The 27,339-nt window shown below is 40.9% G+C and overlaps 1 protein-coding gene across 1 annotated transcript in view; it reads right to left on the bottom strand.

The window, feature by feature from the left end:
• LRP5 (LDL receptor related protein 5) overlaps positions 1-27,339 on the bottom strand; it is a 130,999-nt gene that overhangs the window by 17,586 nt on the left and 86,074 nt on the right. Inside the window, exons 8-17 of the mRNA XM_036384404.2 lie at positions 15,124-15,340; positions 13,358-13,647; positions 11,145-11,371; positions 10,640-10,824; positions 9,869-10,192; positions 8,862-9,064; positions 8,355-8,566; positions 6,255-6,445; positions 3,151-3,360; positions 893-1,018 (exon numbers count right to left, since the gene is read on the bottom strand). Coding sequence (XP_036240297.1) covers positions 893-1,018; positions 3,151-3,360; positions 6,255-6,445; positions 8,355-8,566; positions 8,862-9,064; positions 9,869-10,192; positions 10,640-10,824; positions 11,145-11,371; positions 13,358-13,647; positions 15,124-15,340 — 2,185 coding nt within the window. The remainder of the gene's footprint in view (positions 1-892; positions 1,019-3,150; positions 3,361-6,254; positions 6,446-8,354; positions 8,567-8,861; positions 9,065-9,868; positions 10,193-10,639; positions 10,825-11,144; positions 11,372-13,357; positions 13,648-15,123; positions 15,341-27,339) is intronic.

Here is a 27,339-nt window from a genome sequence, read left to right as displayed (position 1 = left end):
TTTATAGTTGAAGCCCCAAAGGAGTGGAATGTGAGACTCACTCACTGCCCATGTTGTGCAACAACACTACAGCAAGAAGTATAATTAGATTGATCCACCCTGCCCTCCCCATGTAACCACCACTACTCTAAAGCCACATAACTTGTTGTGGTCATGGGAAAGAAAACAGTTTATCATGGAAATGACTGTCCCATGGGAGTTCAGAGTTCAGCCAGAAAATGAAATCCACAGCAAAATAAATACATGAGAAGTCAAAAGGACCAACAGAACCAAACAAGTTAAGATATAATGCCTCCCAAAAAGAAACAATGTTTTCTTTTGAATCTCTTCTGCAAGTGTAATGCTTTAAAAAAGCATCCTAGTTTAAAAAAAAAAAAAACTAGGATGGCAAAAAGGAAGACTAAAGGAAAAGTCTACCATGTGGAAAGAGGAGAAATACCTTAATTAAAAAGATCTCAATAGAGCCTACATTTGATAAGTAGCCAGTACAGTGTTTCACATTACAAGGCCAAATTATTTTCAAAGACTGGAGTCTCGTACTCTGGGAATCATAGGCATGATTTCTGCTGCTAGGTCATCACAGGTTGATGCACTGTAACATCATCTTATAAACACTTGTTAAAAGCACAAACCTGTCACATCATACAATTATAAAAATCTCAGTAGAAGATGCAAGTCTTTTAAGGTCGAATAAAAATATTCTGCTCAGAATGAGAAGTCACATGTGCCCAAAACCTCAAGCAGAAAACATCTGGTAGAACTACCAAAGACGAATTTAACACATGATGCAGCACAAGATATACAGAAAAACTGTAAATCCACATTGGAATGCAACATCAGCCACCACATTTTTGATACAAATTGATTAGCAGTGCTGTTAAACATAACTCACCTCCACATGTTAAGAGATTCTGCAGAAGCACAAGGTGCTCAGGGCATGAACATCTTGGAGTTCCATCCCCTTTGGCAATGCAGATGTGTGAACACCCACCATTGTCACGGGAGCATGGATGCACAGCTGGCGAAATACACAAAATAATATTATATAGCATAAAAGAAATTATAACTATTCCTCAATAGGGCAAAATCAAAAACTACTCACAAACCACTTCTGTCTGAGTAACCAAGATTTCACTACAAATTATTAGGAAGATACATGCAGGATTTTTCAGTTCAATGCTTGAAAGCTGATTTATTACTTCATAAGGACAAAATTTCTCCCAGTCATAGTAACAGAGCAACCTGATCAAGTTGAAGATGTCCCAGCCCCTTGCAGGGAGTCAGAACTGGATGACCTTCAAAAGGTCTCTTCCAATCCAAACCATTCTATGATTCTATCATATGGAGACTTTTCAAGAACTTCTAAAAAGAATTTGGGAGCTGAGGTGAAGAGAACTGAAAAGGCAGATTTGGGAAGGCTGCATTTACATCTTACCTAGATCCCCCCCTGCATTTCTAGGGTAGGCATCAAGAAACTATGTATGTCTTTGTTTAAAGACCGGAGGGTACGTGTTTGTGTTCCTCATCAATTACCCTGAGAGGTCCTAAAAGAACAATTTTCTAATGAACATTAGGTGGATAAGAAACAGGCACCGAGATGGGAGATCACTATGTGATGACCCCAGCCCAAAGGAGTCAGAAGAGCGACAGTCTCTTGCCTGCTTATTCAGGCTGATAGCTGAGCATCTGCTGCAGCAATCTGTGAGGCTACAGCTTCTGTTATTTGTGATGCTGCTGAACAGTGCATTCTTTCCTACTGCTCAGCACCAAGAATTTAGATGGGGAAGAAATTGTATAGATATCATAATTTCTCTACCAAAGTTGTTTTTCAACTGTCCAGGCTTCTCAGCAACCTGCTTTCTACCTTTAAGAAATGAATTTGTTTATACAGTGTTTCAGGCATGAGTTGCTCACAGAAGTGCATGCATTATATACGTGCATGTGCCTATGTATATTTACTCTCCTGTTGTAACAGAAATCACCTATGTAGAAAATTTTTCAGCTGCAAAAGAGGATTCCTTTTCCCTACTTTAAATAAACACATGGGGGAAAAGCAAACCTCTTTTTTAACACTGTTGAGAATTAAAGAAAAAAAAATCTTTTTGCTTCAGTCAGTATTACCTTTGAAATATAGCAATATATGTGAAATGTGTGAAGTGGTGCAGAAGAAGAGCTGGGTATTGTGAAAGAAAGAAAGAACCTCTAGGTCATGATTACCCCCATAGCTTATACTACAGTTTAAATGCTTATGTTACCTGATTTGTAACAACTTACCCACATACACAAGTTCAAAAATACTTCCAGCCATCCCAGACACTAATGTATGTGACACATAGAGTGTTTGTTGTGAGTTTAATAATTTCTCCTGAGAATTAAAGCATTATACAGCAATGTATCCTCCCTATATAAGACCACTCATCACAGGCAACAGAGACCTCTGTCTCCCACATTTTGTTTGTGATTTTGTATTCTCTTTTACAATCCTGTTAAGCAGGAGGAGCTGTAGGTTGTAATTTTGAGGAGTGACTGCTTGAAAAGGTTTCTGCACTCTTCACCAAACCATCGTAATTTGGACCACTACTCCAGAAAAAGAACATCCTGCATGCATGACCCCTTTCAGATGTGAGCACCTAAAATGCTCCACCTCTGTTGGGAGACAAATTCCACATCCACAGTACAACTCACTGTAGGAGCTTCCTCCCCATTTTGCCTCCCTCACCGCAAGATTTTACATCATCCACTGTGCTGAGCAAAATCAGACATACCTTTACATGGGAGTCTGAAGCACCTAGAGACAAGGCAAGTACAAACCCTTTTGGCTCTTGTCAGAGTTTTTTCCAATACCTATAACTTGAGTGTACTTAGAAAATTAACAACCAGAATTTTAAATAGCTTTTAGACTGAATTCAGTGTCATGTGAGCTTGCACAGGCAGGTAACTCAGTGCCATGATACCACATTTTCTAGCTGGACAGCAATAGTCCCCTCCACAAGAAGGAGAAATTTGTTTCTCCTCCTCTCCTGCAACCCTGACTGGTCAAGTTGAAAGCATCCACGGCTTATTTGAAGCCAATGGGCAACATTATTACAACATCCAGCCAGATGATGACTTTGAGATACAATGACCAAGACATCAGATACTGAAACTCACAGAATTCTTCCATATCCAGCTCTTCCACAGCATGAATGCCTGTCAGGTGAGCAATCCTGCCTTGAATTCTAGTCCTTTTGTAGCCATTCACTTTCTCCACTCTCTCAATCATCTGCTGCTGACGATCAATCCAATACAGGTGATTCCCCAGCACAGTGAGTCCCATGGGCTGAAGAATGTTGGAGTCCTCCAGGGTCACGCGGTTGGCACCTGAGACCAACAAAAACAAACAATAGTTTTACACCAGTCAACTTCTAAGTTATTCCTTAAAAAAACATCACAAAGCAATGTCCCAGCTAAAACCAAACCAAACCTCGGAGACAGTGAGCTACAAGGTCATTGACTTCATCTGCTTCTGCTTGTTCAGTGTCATCTCAGATAGAAGCTACCTGTTCCACATCTGGAGGGCAAGCACAAACCCAGCTCATCCCTGCACAGCCTGGCTGGTCAGCCAGCCATGCTCAGCCCCACACTGACATCTCTGTAGTGTGCAGCTCTGAGCACTCCCAAAAGCTGATACAGACTCAGCCCTTGGGCCAAAGGTTTTACAGTGCACTCACACATGGAGCTGTACACTTTTTCTGGAATATATAAGCGAGAGCGAAATACAACCACTTCAGTTTCACTGCTGTTACTCAAATAGAACATTTTCATCATGCAAAGCAAGAGGCAAGTACCAAACCTTGTCCCAAACCTTGTCCCAGCCTAACCACAGATATATGATCAAAAAAGAAAAACTCTTTAAAAAAACCAACTTTTTAATTTAGTAACCCACCAGAAAACCCAAACTTTAAATGACTCAATATGCTCCTAAACAGGAACACTGTCAAATGCTCAGGCTCTATGCTTTATAAAAATGTGTGAAAATCTGCTTTAAGCCAGTGAGTAAAAAAGAGGTCAAGTAAAAATGCATTTATTATCAGTTTTCACTTTAATTACTTGCGTCTTCTTACGCAGTCTTCTACTGCATACCGCTCTACACTTGGAGTCATTTAGTTATTGCTTTTATTATTCTTTTCTAGGGTGAAGAGATCCCAAATTATTCTATTAATTCACTGAAAGCATTCTGACCTTGTGTATGCCTGTGTAACTGGATATACTTGATTTAAAAAATTAAAATTTAAAACAAAATCATAACTTGGTGCTGCTTATGCTCTCATAATATTTTGGAACTATGACCTTATGTCTGCTTGTATATAAAAAATGTAAGTTTTTAGTATCTACAAAAAAGAGATTATAGAATCCACATAATAAAAGTGCAATGAGAACTGAATTCAACTGATTTGCTGCATAAATTATGCAGAGCTCAGCCAAGCATGAGCAGGTTCTATTAGTTTTGCTGCTATAACAGCTCCAGAGGAGAGCATGAAGATGACCAGAGGGCTGAAGCACCTCTCCTATGTGAACAGGCTGAGAGAGCTGAGGTTGTTCAGCCTGGAGAAGAGAAAGTTCTGGCGAGATCTCAAAGGAACCTTTCATGACACTGAAAGGGAGCTTCTAAAAAAGAGGGAGACCGACTTTTTGTATGGGCAGATAGTGATAGGACAAGGGGGAATAATCTAACTTTTGGTTTAACTCCAACTGAAAAATTCAAGAACCTTGTAAAGAAAACTGTTAGATGCGTTTATAGTTCTTTCATCCCTCTCTGAAAGTTAAGCACTGGACATCTGAGGCTATTCCCTGATTTAGCAGGATGCTGTTTTAATCAGGGTACAGTGCAAACTTCAGGAATCTCCATAACCATGTCACCTCTACAAGTCTATAATGGAATAAGGGTATCTAGACCAGTTTAACTGGCATGAATGATACTATACACAATTTTGGTCCTATTTATTCAGCAGCCTTAGTTTATGCTAAAAACCTTTTCCTAACACATGCCCATTTTGCTCAGAAAACTATTTTCTCAAAAATATTTTTTCAAAAGTATTTTGCTCATTTTCTTCTCAAATGTGGTTTGTTTCATAGGTCAACGTCTTCTCTTCCTCTTATCTTCTTTTCTCCTACAAATTTTTGTAGGTTCTCTGATGCCTATCCTGGACTGAGCATTTTGTGGCTGCTCAGGCAGTTTGACAATACTCCCCCCTGTTCAGCCTGGTAACTGATGAAAGACACTGGCTGCTCTACCTTCCCATCTGCAGCTTCATTGTTTTCCTCTCCACTTTGGAAGAGTCTGACCTTGAGTCAGTTTTAGGTGCTCAAAAGCAAACAATCCTTGTAAAAAGGTGAACAACCTTCTGCTGTTTTAGTTCATTGCTTCACTGCAACACAAGGGAAGGATGTGACCACACAGCAAGAAGAGTCACCAAAATTGGAGACTCAATTCTCCATGGCATGTACCAATCACTACAACAGCCCAGCTGCTATTCCTTCACACTTGTTCCCTTCTCTCTGCAATTCCTTTATGGGCTTCACTTCTTGATACATGGATGATGAGAGAACAAGTCATGAGTCAGAAAGTCGGGCCACTACATCCTCTGTTCTATACTGCTCACCAGAGCAAATTTCTCCACTTCTTCAGCACTATCAAGGGCTTCTAAAAATGTCAGTGATGAACTGTGCTCTCTAAGATCCATGAGGTGTTATTGCTTTGTATATGGAGTAATGCTTTATATTACTAATATGGGGAAACTGTGATGAATTGGCATCTCTCCACTGTGTTGCAACATTGTTGTTTCAGATGAGCTGTCTTATCACCCAGATTAGAAAAAAAAAACCAGACATTGCCCTTTCCTCTGTTTTTTCAAGCTACCTTGATTTATTAAGCTGTAAGCTCCAGAGAAAGAAAAATTGAAAAGTATGCCAACCTTTCAAACCACTAAGAAAAAAAAAGGGGCACAGAGGAGGTTATTTAGGGGTTCCATGACTAACAACGCTTTCAGAACACATCAAAAGTCAAATGGCCATCTTGGAGGGTGTCAGTCATTACAATCACATCTATTCTAATTACATCAAAGATGGGAGCCCACCAGCAATTGTTGTCTGTGACTGCCTACACAGAACTGGCAGCGGTGGAGATGAAAGTCACCAGGCTCAGCATCAAAGAGGGAATGATGTCCTGTACATGCTACCACTGTGCTGCAAATGTTTCACTTCAGAGCACATACCTGACAGGTCACAGCTCTCAATGCGCTTCAGATCTGCATCCACCCAGAAAAGCTTTCCAAGTTTGTTGTCAACCACCAGGGCAACAGGTCGGATCAAGCCAGTTGTGAAAAGCACTTCTCTCTCTGTGCCATCCAGGGCTGCACGCTCAATCTTGGGGGCTCTTTCCTGCATGTTGGTGAAGTACATGTACCTGAGAACAGAGACAGCACCACTCAGTGTGAGCTCCAGGGACAGGCAATTCCCCTCTGCACACAGGGTTTTGTAACCCACCTTGTAAGTGGGAATGGTTTCACAGGCATGGCTGTGGTGGCTGCTCCCAGGTGCAAAGATCCAGAACCAAACATTTGATAACTGACACACTCAGCCTGAAATTAGTAGGATTTAACTCCATGCCATAAAGTGCCTCAGCACTGCTGCACCAGCAGCACTGCTCCTGCATGGAGTTCAGGGTTGTAAGAGACCCACACAGACCTTCTGCAACTCTCCCTGGGTAAAGCTGTGCCCACTTACAAATCAAAGTCCAGAAGTTCTTTCTGACAAAAAATCCCATTAACCCCCACCTCCTCTCCTTCTAGGTTACCCTTCCTTCTAGGTTGCCTTTCCTTCTCAGCAAGTAAAATTTCCTACCAAACTTGAGAAAAGATTACAGATGTTCCTGACATCTTAGTTCCATGAATTCTTTATATCTGTCTAAGCCAGTTCAGTTGCAAACAAAAGCAGTCTCTGTCGTCCTCATGGATAGAGAAAAAAGGGTTTGTGCACCCCCACGATGAACTGAGACCTCTTTAAAGGAAGAGTCCATTATTTTTTCAGTGGTGAGTAACATGGGCAAACTCTCCAACAGCATGGGCTGAATTGCTGCACAGCCTTTCCTTATGGAACAAGGAGGGGAGGCAGCAGTCAGAACATGCACCCAAGGGAGAGGTGGAGGAAGGAATTTCTGTAATCACGGCAGAAGCCGTTGCAGATCACTCAGTCAGCTCTCCCAGACAGTCACAGTGTTTAACACACTGTCTTCCTCATTTTTCCTCCTTTAATTCAGAAACGGATTTAGTGTTAAAAAGTTTCAAGTTTTTCACTTGAAAACCTGACCAGAAAAGTTGAGAGTTTTAGAGATCAACAAACCCAAACTCCCATTTTAATGGGGAAAGCAGATAAGCTTTTATAAATACAAACTATATCCAAGTGACTTAGTCCCAATAAGATTAGAATCTTTCCTCTAATCCCCCTCTCCCCACAACAACTTTTGAACAGTGCAGAGTACACTGGTATAAAACACCAGTCCTATAAACACTCCAGACAGTCTCTGGATACTACTGTATCCACACATTTTTGAAATATTGTCATTCAACATCTGTCAAGCACAGATGTTGAATGACAATATTTAAATGGTAATTTAATGGTAAACCATTTAGCAGTAAACTGGGATTTAAGCATCTCACTTATTCAAGAGAAGAGTGAAGCACCATCTACCTTTGACACCTAAGAAGGAAGCTACTAACTACCAGAAGCAGAGAGAGTGTCTCTTGAATCTAACCAAAGCTGCTTTGCAGCAAAACAACCTATTTTCCTCCTGTGGGAAATCACTCTAGTGCATCCCACCTGCTTCAATTCATTTCAGAGGTTTTTAAGATACACATTACATCCGAACTAAGTTAAGAATGTATAGAACATATGGGGTTCAAGCTTTATGTGTTTAAGCTTTATACTGCTACATTAGCAGGAATAGTTGTATAAAATTCGAGGCTCCTTTCTTTACCCCTGGAAGCATTTGTTTTATGATGACTAAACATTTATGACCCAGATTCTGAGGTGATACAGACTCTCTTGTTTTTGCTATCAGGTGGCAGGGCTGTGCATCCACAGAGAGAACAGTACAAGGTGGTTTTACTTTGCTGTCACCCCCTGGGTTAGTGCCTCACCCATGGCTGTGAGAACAGAGGCAAAGGAGAGAACAGGACGAGAAAGCCGGATATCTTTAGAGCCCAGAACCGGATAAGCAGTCACCTACACCCCGAGCAAAATTCAAAACTTTGTTTGCAGAAACAGGCAGATGCAGCACAAGATTCCCAGGCACAGAGGGGCAGGAGGGAGCTCACCCCCGCTCCGCGTTCACCACGATGGCCCTGGGCCTGTCGTGCTCGCCCCGCAGCACCATCCCAATGGATTCGCCGCTCAGCCGGTGCACGTTGACGGAATTCGTGGCCTCGCAGGTCCAGTACAAGGTGTGGCTGTAGATATCAATGCTGAGGTCGTGGGGCTGCTTCTCCGGGTTCTGGCTTTGGTTTGGGGTACTCATTACAGTGAAAGGCTGCAAGACAACACATGGACAATGATTTCCAGCCATCACTCTGATGATTGACTGAAGAACACTGATTGCACAGAAAGCATGGTTTACCTGCCTGATGGTTTAGAAACCCCTAAAACCACAACCCTAAAAACCTCATATATAATTCTCATATATAAAGAGAATATCCATGAGTAAGTGCTGACAAGAGCAGTTGACAGTGATGATCCCTTGGTATGGCAGATAGAAGAGGAGGGTCAAGCATAAGGTAAAGCACACAAAAAGACTGAAACAAACTATATACAAGATGTACACTTGCCTGTGTACCATCATCTTTGGCTCTTTTTATAATATTCTGGCGTCCATCCACCCAGTAGATCAATTTATCTAAGGGATCGTAATCAATAGCCTTGACATTCCTCAGACCATGCATAGGTAGGATGATATCTGGGCTCTGCTGATCATCAGGTATCATCCTGCTGATGGCAGACTTCTGGCTAAATAGCAGGAAACTGGCAGGGGCTGAAACAAGCCAAAACAGAATGCATGAGAAAGCACAATTCCCAAAAATATATCTCCACAGAAGAAACAGAATATTTAGAATGAAGTCACAAAGAGACACTAATATTCACAATGAAAATTAAATAACCCATAACTGGAGATTTTTGCTGTAAAGTTGAAATGTTTCTTTCTATAGTTATAGAAGGAGATCAGGTTAAATCTGCAAGACCTGCCTTTCAAAACTTCACCCTTTCATTCAGTTAAAAATGCCTTATATGCTACTATGCACCCATTTTCTATTCATGTGCCATTTCTACTGGAAATTTAAGTTCCTATTGGACAACCAGTCAACTGGCAGGCTCATAATATCACATGCAGGGAGAAAACAAACTTATATGTATTTTAAGTGCACTGCAAGTTGGGCAGACTGCTTAGGAGTTAGACTGCTTTACTGAGTGTTATTTCAGCCGACTTTATCAAGCATGTAAGAGAAAAAGACATTTTGTCTTGATAATTTCTTTTCCACCACCTACACACTTAGGTAAGGAGTGGGAAAGCTTCACTCACACAGCTGAATCACCTAGAAAGCACTTCTGGTAAAACAAGAAAGACCAGACTTGACAGCACTGTCACTTCTAAGACTTGAAATACAAATCTCCATAACTAGCACATGTCACAAAAATGGATATAAAATTCCATACTCTGTCCTCCTATTCAAAGGTCGCTTTTAAAACCAGAACCTTTGAAACACACTTGGGACCCCTTTCCTTTAGCACCTGGGAGCCATAAGCACTGAAGAACACAATAGCAATCAAAAAGGCTTACAACTGCAGTTCCTGCTGTTGGGATCCAAGGTGTAATGAGCAGCACAGCCACACCTAAATCCATTTGGGATGGCAAGGCACAAGTGACCACAATGGCCATTATTCTGCACACAATCATTCAAGCCGTCCTGACGAGAAGAATGGAAGACCAATATATCCATCACAAAATCCAGATGGCCCTGAATAAGGGTCCTGTTCTTCCCACTGGTCTTGTCTGCTCTTTCTATGCTGTGAAGATTCCAGTCTGTCCAGTAGATGTAGTCACTGTACTGGGTTAATCCAAATGGATGAGGTAGATCATCTGCTATGATTTCTCGTTCTTGTCCTGCAAAAACAAGGATAACCCACTAAAGGACAATTCCCATGGCATAAAATGAAGAGTGTGACTGGCATGCAGAAAAAGATTTTTCTTCTTTTTAAAATAAAACCCGATTTTCCAAATCAGCATCATGGGATTCTTTATTAAGTAGTATCTGCTCAAGAGGTAACACTTTGAGAACTCAGAGGCCATCTCTGCTTTGGTACAACACAGACAGTGTCACACCAACAGAGAGAAATGACATCTCACTACCATTATAAATCATGATATGGTTATTAATTTATGAAGGTTTTTTAAATTTTCTCTAACACTTAACTCTCCATTTCCTTTTATAAGAAAATATACACAGAGATTTACTATTAGTTATATTGCTCAAATTTCCTATTATTCAATTACTTTACTATGACCAGTGCATATTTCTGTACTGTCTGGTGTAATTTAACATTAGATTACCCAGCATATTTGATGACTCAATCATGCTTGTGTCTAAGTCAGTCCAGTAGAGCCTTTGGTCCACATAATCAATAGTGAGGTCATTGGCACGCCCCACTTTGTCCACCAAAGTGATGCTGTTTGTCCCATCCATGTAGGCTCGGACGATCCTGGGCTTGCCTCCCCACTCAGTCCAGTACATGTATCTGCAATGAGAAGTGCAACAAAAACAGGACATCAGCCAGGTATAGCTGCATGCTTTGACTTTCTAAATTTCTTTGCAGCACTTGAAAAAAAAAACAAAACAAAAAAACCCACATGGTTATGTGCAGCATCACAATACTCCTTTTTTTAACATGAAGGCAGAATAGCATTTTTGACAATTATTACTTTTTCATTGTAACCCATAGGATGGTGGAAGGTTTACTGCCTTTTCAAAGACTCTGAAGAAACAGAGCTGCGCCAAATAACTTGTTACATACAAGAACACCCACACAAAGCTTTGAAAAACAACAGAGTCCCTTACCCTTTGGTGGGATCAAGAGCCAGAGACCTTGGGTTGTCCAGGTCCTTCCACACAAGCACCTGCCTGTACTGCCCGTCCAGGCGGGCGACTTCGATGCGATTGGTTCCAGTATCTGCCCAGTAGAGGTTCTTGCCCATCCAGTCCACAGCCATTCCCTCAGGATAATCTAGCCCAAACTCAATCACATGTTCAACAGAGCTCCCATTCATGAAAGCTCGGCTTATGGTCTGAAAAACAATGGTGTAAAAATGTTACAGTGCTTATGGATACCCCAGTGAAATAAAAAGGAATAATGATCATGAAGTTTGGTGTACAAAAAGAAATTAGTACAAAAAACCCCAGACATTGTTACTTTTTAAACAACTAATTTCTGTTGTCAAAAAAGAGATAGAAATTCTCAGGAGAAAAACACCTGAATTTTCAGAAAGCTAGAGGTTTCTGATGGCCAGACCAAGACATCTGAAAAGGACATGATTTCCAGAAAGAAGTATGTCGCTGCAGATTCTTCCTTGACACCTCTCCCTCTCTTCTATTTGCACACAAGAAGCTGCTTTTAAAAAATTATTTAATTCCCTGTAATGTTTTAAGTCTCAGAAACACATCTCAGTGGCATCTAAATTAAATTGTTTCTCATAATCAGTCACCTGGAGCACATCTACATCAGAGCACATCTACTGATCCCATCTACATTTTAGTACTGCACACTCATCAGAATAAGTCATAGGGCAAGGACTGCACACATATAAATAAGTCACTGCTAACAGCACAGAAACAATCCCCAGGGAAATAGTAACTTCCAGGACCAAATACCCACACCCTTGCTTATCAACACTGAGCAATGAGTCTACATGCCTGCCAATATTTCAGCTATTGATTTCTTAATGATTTGGTACATGGATGTGTAAGGGTCAGAGACATTTTACACTTTTAAAGGTAAATGTCAAACTCTGAAATTCCGTAGGGTAGTCTTTGAAAATGTGTCCTCCTATAACCAGAGGCATGCAGGGACCAGGGAAGTGGTGGGGACCGAGCTCACAGAGATCACTGTGAGCTCTGAAGTTACAATACCTACTCCTGAGCAGCTAGATACGGGGGACAAGGGGAATGACAACCCAGAGGTGCTGGAAGATACCTGGTATGTATATGCAAATAGAGTACGCTGGAAAATTTGGGAGGCAACAAACAAGTAAAATGTTTTCCAGTTCTGCACAGACTGAGATCTACTCTCTGATGCAGCTGAAGTGATGTGCTTTCCAGTGCAAGTGGTTAAGTGTCCATAACTCCTGCTCTCCACGTGCTTGTGTGAGATTTATTTAGTAACTGTGTCTACACTGCACTAATTTATTACACTGGCACTCTTCCTGAAGGAACGCTATCCACAGCACAGGCAGCACTGCTAACTCTGAAGCACAGCCCTCATTAGTCCTCACAGAACAGCTAAGGAAACTGCCCAAGCCCTGCAGGCTCCAAAAGTGAGCTTTGGGCACATTGGCAAGGAAACTCTGGTTGCTCTTGGAAAACCTATTAAGAGTCTAAATAGAATAATTAAGTTCCAGTGAAGTGAATCTGTTATTTTCTACCAAATACTTAGTTCACTTCAAAAGTAATACTGATGAAGAGCAGAACCCTGAGTTTAGCACGCACCTGGATGTGAACCAAACATCACAGGAAATGTGTTCTGGGGAACACATTGAGATAGAACTGGGGGCAGGTGGGCCCTTAGCACAGTGTGGAGGAGACTGGACAAGTTCCCTGGCTTTTTCTGTGCCAAGCTGAAGCCACAGACTAACAGCAAAGAATCCAAAGTTCACTTTCAAATGTTAATACTGAATACAATTGTCTTCCAAGTCGAAACTGGAAGAGGATAGAAAATGCAGGGGGCTGCTGAGCTCAATGTTTAAATTACTCTACTCTGACATAAAGTCAGCTTTTCTACAGCAGATATATATACGGATGCAACACATCCAGCATCCAAGATTCAGGCATTTGGTACAAGCAGACACCACTCTGGATTTTTATTTGAAGCAGGAAGATGCCTGTCACCCTACTGTGCATTCAGCAACGCAACTGTCTTCATCTCCAAGGGTCTCCCTTGGATGCAATTCAATGACAACACTGGCAACTGCAGGACAGATCATGTAACAGAGACCTTTGTTAGATCAAAGTAACTGCTCTGTGGCTTTATATTCAAGGAATTCACACGTCAGTAATACCTTCAAACTAACATCAGTCCAATAGATTCTGTTGTCAGAGACATCAAAATCCAGAGCAGATGCTTCCTTGACTCCAGTAAGAGGAATAGCAACATCATTATTATTGGTTTCAAGGGAAATCCTATGAATTGCTGCTCTGCTTGTGAAAACTAAGAAGGCTTCAGGAATGATGCAAGTCTTCATGTCACTCAACAGCTCAAGGCCGATGGGACAGGCACACCTGGCCTCCTGGGGTGTAAAGAAACACAGATGGCTGCAGCCTCCATTGTTCTCTGCGCATGAATTAGTTCCTTTGAAAAAATAAATAAACAAAACAACAAACCAGAACAGGTATTAGTGCATTGAATTAGTTCCTTAAAAAAAAAAAAAAAAAAAACAACCAAAAAAAACCCCAACAACTAAAACAAAACACATTTTAGTGCATTGTGAAGGTAAAAGGGAAAGGGGAGCACAGGAGGTTGAGGAAAAACATGGTATAATTTTCCAAAATAGGTTAACACTATGAGTTGTCAGCAGGGAATTCTTAAAAAAAAACAAACAAAAAAAAAAGGCACTCCAAGTGGATCCTTCCTGTCTACCCAGGATTACAAAGCTGGACCTATCCCTCCTATTGTACAAATACCAAACAGATCTTTCTTGCCTCCCAAAGTTTAAATTCGTTCACTGAAGACAGATAATAAATTAGCTACTTTTCACCAAGTACTCCATCTTTGTATCTCTTTGAAACCACCAGCTTTTACAAATGTTCAGTGATACAAAAGGGCGAGAAAAGAGCCGGATAACCGCAGTTCTTTCCCACCTATTTAATTAAAAGCTGAGAAGAGCCATTAGCAGAAGCAGTTCCAACAAGATCACCACCATCTCACACTTATTTTTTCATGTGATGGGGATGGAATGTGTAGAGGAAAGTAAGGACCAACACATACATGAGTGCCTCTCTCCATCTGCTGGAACCAAGGATTTAGGTATTTTAAGTATGTCACCACGCACACAAAAGAAATTCTCAAAGATCAGTCTCAGCCAGGGCTCTTTTCATTTTCCCTATTTTAGGGCATATGTTTTTCAGACTGATGCCATTTCTCCATTGTGACTCTTCTCAGTAATTTTAACAGCTGACTAATGAATCTGTTTATTGCTATGCCCAAATTCCAGTGTTCCTGGTAGCTGGAAAATCTGTGGTGCAGTGAAGCCAGGAGGACCTGTGACACTTGCTGCACAGTTTCAGAAGAGGACCTCAAACACTGGCTGCACCTTTCAGAGATGCAATGGAAGGACATGGAGATCCAGCTGCTGATACTTTGCTAAGGGCAAGTTTTAGTTGTTAAGATTTAGGTACAACTGAGATGTTAAGAGTTAATACTTAAGTGCCACATGCTTTGGGGCAGTGTTGTAATGGTGACTGGCTGTGCCTATACCACCCAACAGTGAAAAGCATTCTGCTAACATCATGGGACTTTACTCTGGAAGGAAAGACCAGCAGGAAATAGAGCATTTCTCTGAGAATGATTCCTGTAGCACAGAGCAATAAAATCCTCATAAAAATTGAAAGAGTGTAGTGAAAGCTCTGGAAGATTTATGTCACTAAAAACTGGAAGCAATTTCTTTTTCAACATTGTATTTCCCCAACTTTAGAAACAATAGGTGTCATTTTCCTTTCAAACCCATCAGATCACAGTTATTCTCATTACAAGTGATCAACAGCTGCTTAATGAAAGCAAGGCCATATTAAGACTCCTACAGACCCATGCTATGTTGCCCGTGCTTACCAAAGGCCTTGGTGACACTCGTTGCCTTAAGGCCCATTAAATCTGGCAGCTGATCAATAATGATGTCTCTGCTGGCCTTTATCTTGTGAACTCTTTCAATGCTTCTTCTCTGCCAGTCAGTCCAGTAGATGTAGTCTCCCAGCAGTGTGAACCCAAATATGTGTGGAAGCTTGTCTTCTAAGAGGGTTTTCCTCATTGTTCCGTCAACGTTTATGACCTGTGGGATGCCCATAAAAAAAAAGGAAAAAATAATATTCTCTAATGTGGGTACAATTAAAACAGCAATATCAATTGTGTTTTGAACAGCTACTGCTATGCAAGTAGCTCTTGATATTCCCAGCATGTCCTTTCCATGATCTGTGATTGAGATTTTAAATAATCTCCTCTTTGCTGTTATTTGGAAATTGTTTATTAAGACTCATATTAAAGCTGTACCTTGTAGGTGATTATGCTCCCTTCTCCGTGCAGTGCTTCTATTTTCTTGTGATTTAAGGATCTAACTTTTAAATTTCTGTTTGAGCAATAATTATTTTTTGTTACAAATACGTGTAACTCTATTGTAGTGTAATATGAAATCATTAAATGCCTAAATTCTGGCAGTCAAAATCAACCATCACTTTTAGCACAATTTTACTAGAGTTGTAAGGCTCTGTTCATATACAATAAACAGCAGAAGCATCTAAAATTATTTTTTTTAACATGACCAATGACAATTATCACATCTTTCTAAACTAGCATGTGGATTTCAGTACGTTCATGCATGCATTTCAGTAAGTTTATTTTAAATTCAAATACATTTAAGAACAAAATCTCCACTTTAAAACCTTACAATACTCTACACATTTGTGAAAACAGTATGCATTTTGATTTGATTGGCCATAAATGAAAGTAATTTCCCCAAGCTGAGCCTGTTTTGCCTATCACAAATAACTGCCTTTAACTGCTGAGTGATCTCTCCCTGTCCTTATCTTGATCCACAAGCCTTTCCTTGCATTTTCTCTCCCCTGTCCTGCTGGGCAGTGGAGTGCCAGAGCTGCTTTGGTGGGCACCCTGGCATCCAGCCAAGGCCAACCCACGCGAGGGACATGCACTGGATTTTCCAGCTGCCACCAGCCAAACAGCAGAGGTGAACAGCCAGCCACTGATACAACTGTACCCACCTGTGCCCTGCACAAAAATCATCCCTTTAACAGCGGTGAATTTGAACAGAGGCTACAATGTACACCCCTGGACTCCTTCCAGACAAAAAGCCTCCTGCTGGAGACAGTTAAAAATAACACTGGCATTCCTGCAAATGTAGTTTCAAGGGAGCTTTGTATCTGCCCATCAGCTTACTTGATGGAGTAGCAGAGACTGAAGATTAGTCTCTTTTTATTCTGTTAAGCTAAATAGAGTACATTAAAAAGAAAAAAAAAAAAAAACAAAAAAAACCCCAAAACTGTATCCGTGGTTAAAAGGCAAATGGTTCTGCAATTATGTCATTACATCATGTCCAGGCAAACCCCAAAAGCTCACTTATTTAGAACACTATCAGTCCCACAGGCAATACTGCAGGTTCAAAAGTTCGTCACAGATACTCAGGTGCTGGAGCCAAACTGATGCCACACTTAGGACAGCATTTCCCTTACAACAGTGCAGCAGCAGGATGAGGATGAAGCTTCCACATTTCCATCTACCTTTACAGAAATGGACAGTAGAAGTATAATTCAAACACTAGAGCTGCTGACTGAAATGTACAAGGGAAGACTGAGTCCAAGGATGCAGACACATGTATTGAAACCCATGCACATCTGTGGATGTTGCAGACAACACCAAGCTGCAGAACTTCAGGAATCTCATGAGGTTCAACCAGGCCAAGTGCAAGATGCTGCACCTGGGTCAGGGCAAACCCTGGTTTGACACAGGCTGGGATATGATGGGATTGAAAGCAGCCCTGCTGAAGATGTGGGTGTAAAACATCTCCATAGGCCAGCCACGTGTGCTCCTGGCCTGGAAAGTCACTCATATCCTGGGCTGGATCCAAAGCAGGGTGGCCAGAAGTGGAGAGAGGTGATTGTCCTCCTCTACTCCGCTCTGGGGACGCCCCACCTGGAGTGCTGTAGCCAGCTCTGGGGTCCCAGTACGAGAGAGACTGAGAGCCAGTTCAGAGGAGGGCCACAAAAATCACCAGGAGGCTGCAAGACTTCTGCTGTGAAGAAAGGCTGAGGGAGTTCGTGTTGCTCAGCCTGGGGAACAGAAGAGAGACCTTACTGGTGAGAGACCTTACTGGTGAGACCTTACTGCAACGCTCCCAAATTATACACTGTTCAACATATTTGGGAAAGGAGGTCCAAAATGTGGAATCAGACAGCAATAAAATGTTTAATAGCTTGTATTTTGGTTAAGAAAATGATGGACTAAATGTTTGCTGTCTCCCTCTCCCAAACATTCCTCCCCAATACTACAGACAGAACACCAACAAAGGCAAGCAGGCTTCCCTTGGATGCAGAAAGGGCAGCTCTGACTTGGAGGATTTTTCTGTTTTCTGTAGAGCAATTGAGCCCTCTAAGTGGTAGTTAGTTTATGGCAAAAAGCAGGAAATGCTCTCTCCCTGAGATGGTATCATAGTAGGAGCCAGGGCAAAGCTTGAAGAGGGAGGTGTCACATGCAGGTCAATACAGGTACGTGTACACAGCCTTTACTTCAAATTTTGCTGCCATCCACCTTCCCAGAGATCCAGCTCCACTCTAGCATATCAAATGAAATCACGAGAATTCAAAGTAAAAATCTACAAACAGGCCTCATCATATGGCAAAAAGCACAACTCCTGTTATTAAATCAGCAATTCCCATTTCTTCAAAGGGACTAGAATAATCCTGTAAGATCTTTACCCTCTCCTTTCCAAATTCAAATATCTTCTCAACTCAACAGACCACTAGAAGCCTGTGGAAATAGCACATCATGTAAATATTTACCATGTTGTTCTTCTGCTGGTGATATTGGGACTGCAAGAACCTTTACAATGTACATGTACAACATGGAGGAAAGACAAGAAAAGATAATAAAATACCATATTAACTGATCTTTTAATATCTGACAACTAAGATCTGCTGACTGCAGACAAAAGGGAAGATTTTAAGGTGCAATCCTTATAATTTAGCACAAATTGACTAGAATAGGCTTTACTCTACTCAGGGTTTTCTTTCCCTCTCTGTAAGTGATAAATGGATCTCAAAGGATAAATGAAACACTAAATGTGTTGTGCTTTACACATGAAACACTGAAAGCTCCCCTTGAACAGCGTCACACACTGAAAGCCCCTGATTAGTCTCAAGACTTCAATGACAAATGTCCTAATGAGGCCTTGCCAAGCTCAGCTAAAATCTGTTGTGGGCAAAGTGAAATCAACATCAAACGCCTTAATGAACTGAATTACACAAAAAACACAAGAAGGTGGTAAGGTGTGATTTTTTTTTTAGATGCTGCTGCAATGTATGCAAAATGATTTTACAAATATTTCTAAATATAACACTCAAAAGCTCTTGGCTCTTTGAAGAAGATTAAAGTAAAACAATGCAATTAAATTCTACACATCAGCATGATTCATGTAGTCAAGCTGTATTTCAGGTGCATCTATGAAAAAACCAGCTATTCAGCATAGACACAGGACATCTTTTGACAGAAAAACAAAGAGACCTCTAAGACCATACCCCTCTATTTCAGTCACTAAGATAAAACAAAACCTATTTGATTGCTAAAGACAAAGATGCAGTCAAATGGAAATCAATTCTTGGGCTGAGCTAAATCACTGTGTGAGCAGACACAGCAGCTTGGCAACAGTAAAGTGGCATGACTGGCATATTCAGGAAACTCATGTGGTGGGCTTGTAGCTCTGTGAGTCTTGCAGATCTTGTGGAAAGCTGCACTTTTGCTGTGAGGGTGCCTGAGAACTGGAACAGGTTACTCAAGGAGACTGTGGAATCTCCACCACCGGAGCAAATCCCAAGTGATCTGGTCATGGCCCCAAGCAGCCACCTCCAGGTGACCCTGCCTGAGCAGGGCTTGGGCCAGCTGAGCTCCAGGTCCCTTCCAACCTCAACCCTTCTCTGAATGGCTTCTAAGGACTTTCACCAGCAGACTCTGGAGTGGCACCTCCAGTGAATATACCCAGCTTTCCCTAGCTCAAGAAAGAACTTGTGAGACAGATCAGGCAGGTAGCATAGAAAGGAAAACAGGAAATTCAGCAGGGAAAGAAAAAGACAAAGAAAAATGGAAGGACACAGAAAACTCCTATGGGTAAAGAAGCCTGCCCCAAAAAGAGAAGAGTGAAGCAGCTGTGAGCAGTCTATACCACAGTCTATATTCAGCTGAGTGTAAGCCATTCATTAATATTTCCAACAGCTGAAACACAGCCACCTTTCATCAATGCTTTGGGATAAAAAAGTGACTTGTTAATAACCCACAAACCAACCCAACCACCTACAAAGATGACAAATGCAGCAGAATATAAATCTACAGAATAAAAAGTGGTACTTTATAGTGACCTCCCCTTTTCTCTGGGAATAATATAAACAAAACAGATTGTTATCCTTGTGCTCATATTACCACTATGTGAAGCAGTTATTTATTTGCAGTGGTGATCTGTTCATATTTTTCCATAAGAAATCACCATCACACCTAGTGTTCCCTTAGGACTTCACAACATTTTTTAGCTCCACAGAGAGTGTTGCATTTTCAGACAGACTTTCCAAAATACGAGCACATGAAATAGGCTCTAGCAGACCCTGATAGATGGATGATCTTCTTGTTGGAAAGGCTGTGTTAATAAGACTGTGATTTTGAACCTGCTTATATTTTATAAGCCTCTTCTAAGAGTAGCTAATGTTCTCCATGAATTACATCAGCCTGACATTTCCAGAACTTTTTTCTGCTTACAGGATAGCAGAGGATTAAGGGTGCAGCTGGTCAATTCTGTAACTTACCTCTCATAGGCAGGAACACAATTGCATACTTAAAAACTACTTAAAAGGGGAAAAAGTTAAACACAAAAATAATTTATGGCAACTGGTGGCTAGCCCCTAAAGCACGCAAAAACTACTGAATTAGTATGCCAGTTTTATTTTTAGGTAGAAGCTGCTTATTTAACACACCTGAGGGAAATTTTACCTTCAGTAAATAGTTTTTCATTCTCAAATTCTGACCACTGTGAGCTTAAAGGGGCATGCAACAACTGAAATTTAACTAACACCCATTATGAAAACAATATGCCTTTCCACCTTCTAGATAACCAGTCTGGGAAAGGTGGAGAAGAATTTAAACTTTTCACAGGAGTATTTTTAAAACTCATGTATCTTAATTTTTCTCTCCTGATTTCCCATTTCTTCAAGGGACTAGAATAATCCAGTAACATTATCTTTCCATATTCAAACATTTTCTCAACTCAATAGACCACTAGAAGTCTGTGGAAATAGCACATCATGTAAATATCTACCATGTTGTTTTTCTGATGGTGATATTGGGACTGCAAGGACATCTATAATGTACATGTACAACATGGAGGAAAGGCATGAAAAGAAACACAATGAGCTTGATATGAAAAAAGAGTTGTGGTAAACTTTTGAGTCCAAAAAACCAATCAGCAATTTCAGCAGCCAACTTGAATTTCTTAAAAAGTCAAAAGGATGCCAAAAATAGCAGAAACAATAGATCTTGACATAGAAAGTGGCACCAATACTGGTCAATCTTTCCAAAGAAAAACCTGTCTCCTGTCCAATGATACCATGCTTAACATTAACTTGCAACGAAATACAAAGATAAATGTAGTATGTACTACTGCTATTTTAATTCTTTTTGTTTCCTTACCCCAAAATAGGTGGATTTTAGTGGTTTTTTCAAAAATAATCTTTTATGTCACAGCCAATGAGAGGTTCCTGCACAATTGATTGAGAAACACTGGTCGAGTCATGCCCCCCTCCAGAGGCCTTACAATGCAGGGTCTCTTGCAGTCAGCCTCTGTCCACAGCAAACTGAGATTCAGCTGCTGGTGTTTTGTCCAGCACAGTGGGACCTCTTGCTCAGAACTCAACTTCTTAGCACTGCCCTGGAGAATCATAACATATTCTTTTTCTCAGCCTCACCACAGTGCAATTATCTGAAGTCACTTGTAGCTCTTCACACCGTGCTAGGCACCTACAGTGCTTCAAAGAGCACAGCAATGATCCCTTATGCCCTAAGTGACCACAAGGAAGGCAAAGGTTAAACAATAGACCCTAGATTAGCTGGTATGTCCATTTATGGCACTACACCTCGGAAGAATGGATGCTTTTATCCTCATTTAACAACCTATCAGCAGAAAACCAGGATTCAGTTTTAAAGAGGTGGGGATGGGAAATCTGCATTTAAAAAAGAATTAATTAATGTCAGTACTTCCCTCCCTGAAGGGCAGCACAACTGAAAACCTGCTACTACAGGAGACTGAACTTACAAGAGAGGGACAATGAAACACCAGTAACTGAAAACAGTAACATTTTCACTGTTTTGGATTGTTTTTTCAAGGATGTTTATTTCTAAAGGAGTTCTTTCTGTAGCAGACAAGCAGCTGCTCCCATGGCAGCTCAGGCTGGAGCAAGAATGATGGAGTATAAAATATATTTTATAAATAAAGCATTTCATGTGAGCCACAAACACACTCCTCCAACAGTGTATTTTAATAAAGGGCAAAGGCAGAAATGCTGGTGACTCAATTCGTATCTCCCAAGCACCCAAACTATATGGATCAATTGTTGCCCTGCCACGTCAAGAGAAAGCCCCCGAGCTTAAAAATAATTGAAATACGAGAGAGCTATTCAGGTAAATAGCATATGGACCCCCAGCTTCTCTTCTTCTGTAGATACCTGGTTTGGTTCACTGTTGGAGTTAGAAACTAGGACCAGATGGACTTTGGCGTCAACACACGTGCCCTTTTAAAGTTCTAACTCAGTAATTTAATAGGAAGTCCTGAAAGGAGCTAGACGCAAAGCTTACTTAGAAAGAAAGGCTAGAAATGATCATCTGAGGAAAGTATTTCCTATCTTCTGATACTAATCAGGAAGAGAAGAATCTCCAGATTGGAATCCTCAAGGCCCCTGAGGTCAAATATGATTTTAGCAGTACTCAGGCTCTTAAAGGAAAGAGAGGGATCACAGGAGATCACCAGCTACACCCACTGCTCCTTGCCAGGGTCTTACAAACATCTCCTCAAACAATACAACTCTCAAGTGTAAGAGGAGAGAAAGCTTGAAATTATTCATGCCAACCCAAAACTCACATTAACAGCAGACAGAGTTTGCTTCTAGACTGGACATGACATTTCTGGTTCATAATACTTTCAAGAGATAGAGAAATAAGAGGTGAAAAGGCCAAGCCAATGCTGTCCAATACTCCAGTCTTTGAAGGAACTCCACCAAATATGAAATCCATATGCAGCTCTGAGCACAACAGCATCCAGCCTGCATGGAACTTCCATCTGTTAAAGCAACTCAAAACCATAGAATGTTGAGGGTTGGAACAAAAAGACATCACCCTACTATGCACTTGTTCATGTCATTATCTTTATCTATGGCATAACACTGCTGATTTTTTTTTTAAAGCTGTATAAAATCACATATTCAAAATTAAACAAAACTATTTGCAGTCGTGTTATCAGTCTACTTGCCAATACTTGTACAGAAAGTTTTCAATTAATCAGAAACACATACTCAAGCTTTATTTAAAACTGATGGACCTTCTGACAACAAAAAAGCTTTAAGGAATCACTGGTAAGCTGCCTATAAGAACACACACAAAAAAATAAAATTCTGCATGAAATTCCTGAAATTCTGAACTAAGGTTTAAACAAAACAAAACAAAACAAACAAACAAAAAAAGCAGTTCATCTCAGTAACACAGAAGGAAGGCAATGCAAACTTTTTTCTCATTTCTTAAGGAACTAGAGACAAGTCTATTCTCAGCTTAGAAGAAGTCAATGGCAGAAATGAAAGATGTTGCAAGGCTATTCACAGAAGTCTCCTCAGGAGCCAGATACCCAATATTAGAAATCATATTCTACTGGAAAATTAGTTTAAAGCTGTTTCTGTGAAAACAGTTACATAATCAAAGAATATTTCCTGAAAATACTTTTGTGTAAAAAGAAAAAGGAATCTTGGGATTTTTTCAGCCAAGAAAAACTGAAGCATGGTAATTCGAACAGTATTATTTCTTCTCAAGTTAGTACCTCTAGAAATGCATATGAAGACTTCCAGCTCTCTTTACTTGCTTCTCGAGGGTTATGTGAATACAAGAAACTGTTTCTCCTGGATCTCATTGCTACCAGTGCAACACTATTTGATATACCTAGGAAAAAGCTCTTAAATTTGATTCTCCTCTTGCTTTGGATTAAAAGCTACAAAAGTCAGTGCTGTTCCACAGGTATCTAAAAAAAGTATTAAATCTTCTTTTCCCCAGGTGAATGCTTGGCTCCACTTGAGAAAACTGAAGCCAGCAGGAAAGTTTTAAAATGTTCGTTTGCCTCTCTTAACACAGCTGAGATTATAAATTTATTACACAATAGCCCAGCAACTTCATGATCATTTTCAGCCACTGGAAGAGACAGTTCAAGAACCTCTCCTACACATCAAACTTTGCAGCTTGCTCTCATTTCCTCCTCTGCCAGCACATGCCTTTCTGTGGCTTGTACAGCCAGACAGACTAAGAATTTGAACTAAAACCTGAAACTTGTCCTGTCCTCTCTCAGCTATAGTCCTGTGTGAATAAAGTCCAGGTGAAGCAAAGCAACCTAAGACTGAGCCACTCTGAAACACAAGAACAGCACATTCTTCTCCTGCATTCCAGTTTCAGACTTCCAAAACAATTGAAAGGTGTAAACTGCTTAAAATGACAGAAATATGATAAAGAACTACATCTATTGGTCATTCATTCATTTATTTTTGTGGGTGTAATGCACACTACATTTTATGAATGCAGGTAGCTTGATTACCCTTGGACACAGCATTCATGCAGAACCTGACCCACAGAACACTACTTGTTCATTTAGCCTTTTCTGTGGCAAGGTCAATGACAATCTCCACAGCCTGTACCAAATATCCTGCAGTGGGGGAGGAACAATGCCAAGGCACCTGCACATGCTGGGTGCCACCCAGCTGGAAAGCAGCTTGGCAGAGAAGGGTCTGGGGGTCCTAGTGGAGACCAAGCTGAACATGTGCCCTTGCTGCAAGAAGGTGATGGTAATCTGGGCAGCATCAGGAGGAGTGCTGCCAGCAGGGCAAGGGAGCTAATCCTCCTCCACTCAGCACTGATGAGGGTTCCCCTTGCAGTACTGTGTCCAGTTCCACGCTCCTGAGCACAACAATATGGGGATGTGCTGGTGTGAGTACAGCAAAAGGCTACAAAGGTGATTAACATCTTTCTTATGAAAAAAAAAAAAAGCTGAAGGAGATGTGTCTGTTTAGCTTGGGGAAGGCTCAGGGGGAAATCTCATGAATGCATGTAAATACCTGCAGGGAAGGAGTCAAAAATGCAGAGCCACACCACTTGTCAGCAGTACCCAGTGACAGCACCAGCAGCAACAAACTCAGACTCAAACCCAGGTGATACTCTCTGAACATTAGGAAATACTTTTTCACTGTGAGACTGACCAAGCCACAGCACAGGCTGGCCAGGAAGGCTGTGGAGTCTCCATCCTTGGAGATACTCACAAGTTATGTGCTCTGGGCAACCAGTTCTAGGTGGCCCTGCTTGAGTGTGGGGGCTGGACATGACCTCCAGAGGTCCCCTCCTGCATCAACCATGCTGGGGTTCTGTGTGACTGCTGTTTAATAAAGCCCTTTTAAACTAAAAAACAAGGAGATGAGGGCTTCCCACCTCCACCAGTTGCACTCCAACTTGTACTCTGTAAATCCCTTCACGTTGTGGACTCCAGCACATATGGAATCCATTGTGAACAGACAATCTGCCAGCTCTGAAAACAGCAACGCTGTTATAAAACAAGAAACTTCAACCCTGGTTTTGGCACCATTATGTTAGTAAGTCTCAAACATAACCATAAGAGGGAAAAAAAGGCCTTTTTTTTTGGTTAAGATTGATATAATTAGATTATGGAAAAAAAGCTGCACCGTAGCAAATTACAGAACTTCTAATTTCTTTTCCAGGTTAAATTTCACAACTTAGACTTACAGGGTAAACTTAGATTTCAGATATAGTTCCAAGTGTTGTTTAAAGCTTATGAATAGTTAACAATGTAAAATTTCTGTCTGGTTTTGCTATCTAGAGGTAATTACTACTCCACAGGAGTAAAGTCTCCCACATGTAGCCTAAAGCTGCATTTTCTAGATAGTCTTTGTAAGCATATTCTGAAGTAAAAATAGGTGACAACACACTCTGAAATCTTGTTTCTCTTCATAGCCCCACACCTTTTCATACACTTGACAAAATATTTAATAGTGGAAGAGGAAAAGCATCTGCAGTATCATCACAGATTACAGAAGACATTTTGTCATATCTATGTGGTTTCATTCAATTAACAAACCTCACTGTTAACACATTAGAAAAATCTGAGGAATTGGAGTTGGGCAAACCTGCATGCCACATGTCAGACTAGCACGGAACTTCACACCAAGAATGTCCTGCATCTAAAAGTCATTTTGACACAGTAATGAAAAAATCTACTTGACAACAACAAACTGTTACCAAAGAGAAAAACAAATATATTTCTCTCACTCAGTACTACATGGGTTCAGGAAACTCTTGTGATCATAGTTTGAGACATGGGTATCAGACCCAGCTCTTGAAATATCAGGAGAAGAGACTACTAGTTAACAAATATTCCTCAAATATATTATTACCCTCCTCTTATTTTATATTAATTTTAGGAAAGCACTTGCATACTTTAAATTTGTTCTTCCTAGAGCTTGTGGTTAATGAAAGCAAATGACTTAGCTGCCTTGTCATTTGAATTCTTGAAAAAGCACACGACTGGGGGGCAGGGGAGCCCTCCCTAACCAAAGCCATGGTTTCAGTGGCTCCCAGTGCCCTGTCCATGGCACCCCTTGTTTCCCCCAGTGTCTGCAGGCTCACACACCTCCTCTATGAGTACACACATGGGCAACGCAGAAGTTCTGCTCCTCTAAGAGGTCCTTTTCTGCAATGGAACAAACAACAAAAAAAAGGAAGTGCAACATCTGATTTTGGTGTTGCAGTCACTGTCTTCTCTTTGCAAACTGTACTAAGTATTCGAGCACACTTTTTCAGTGGTGTGGTCAAGATGCAGTCTACCTCAACATACCACAGCTAATATTCCACTCACTCCTACAGCCAACTTTAAAACAAAGCAGCTCATAAAAAGGCTAGACAGCCTATTTTAGCTACCTTCTGCCTTTTCATTTAAGAAGTCTGCTGCAAGAGCACAGCAGATACTCAGAATGAGACACTGTGCTGCATTCATAGTTCATGAGTATAAACCATTCCCTCCAGCCTCTTACTCAAGGGTCAAGTCAAGCTCCAGAGAACAACGGCTGAGATCCAGGTCTTGAAAACGTGGCACCTGCAGGGGTCTAGGTATTAAGCTCCCAGTACCAGCTAAAACATGATTGGGTTGTGGAGAAACCCCCTCTACCCTTTACCACAGCCCTCTGCCAACACTGCATTGTATTTAAGCAATTTCTCATTTAGCAACCTCAGTAATTGCCAATGGTTTTTATTTTCATTATAAATGCCACCAAGTTTACAGGCTTGCAAATGGACACAAATATTCAACTTCTTTTCTGAAGTTAGGTTTAGACTTTGGTTCAAATGGCAGAACCCCACACTTGTGAAGCATTCTAGTCCTGTTCCAAAAAGGGCTCAGCATTCCTGTTTTAGCTCCAGCTATCCTTTTAATCTTACACCTTGCACAGCACTCCTGGCTTTATGGAAAGCACAGAATGAAAGGGTGTGTTTCAGGGATGAGACCTGTCTCATCAAAAACCTGGTCCTTGGATGTCCACCTGCACATCTGTTTTTCAGTCTGCTCATGTTTTATTTTTATATATTTATAACATGGTGAAAATAATTAATTTCTACATACCAATTCATCAGTTTCCCTTGTGCAGTATCTCCCACTGAGGCACTCCCAGTGCCTTCACCACTGCTGACAGACCAATGGCAATGGGAAGCTGCAAACCAAAAACCACCTAAGAGACTTCTACTCTGACACAGACTGAAAAA

The sequence above is a fragment of the Molothrus ater genome, chromosome 6 (assembly GCF_012460135.2).
Source record: "Molothrus ater isolate BHLD 08-10-18 breed brown headed cowbird chromosome 6, BPBGC_Mater_1.1, whole genome shotgun sequence".
NCBI classification, from domain to species: domain Eukaryota; kingdom Metazoa; phylum Chordata; class Aves; order Passeriformes; family Icteridae; genus Molothrus; species Molothrus ater.
This window is presented reverse-complemented; position numbering and strand designations above follow the sequence as displayed.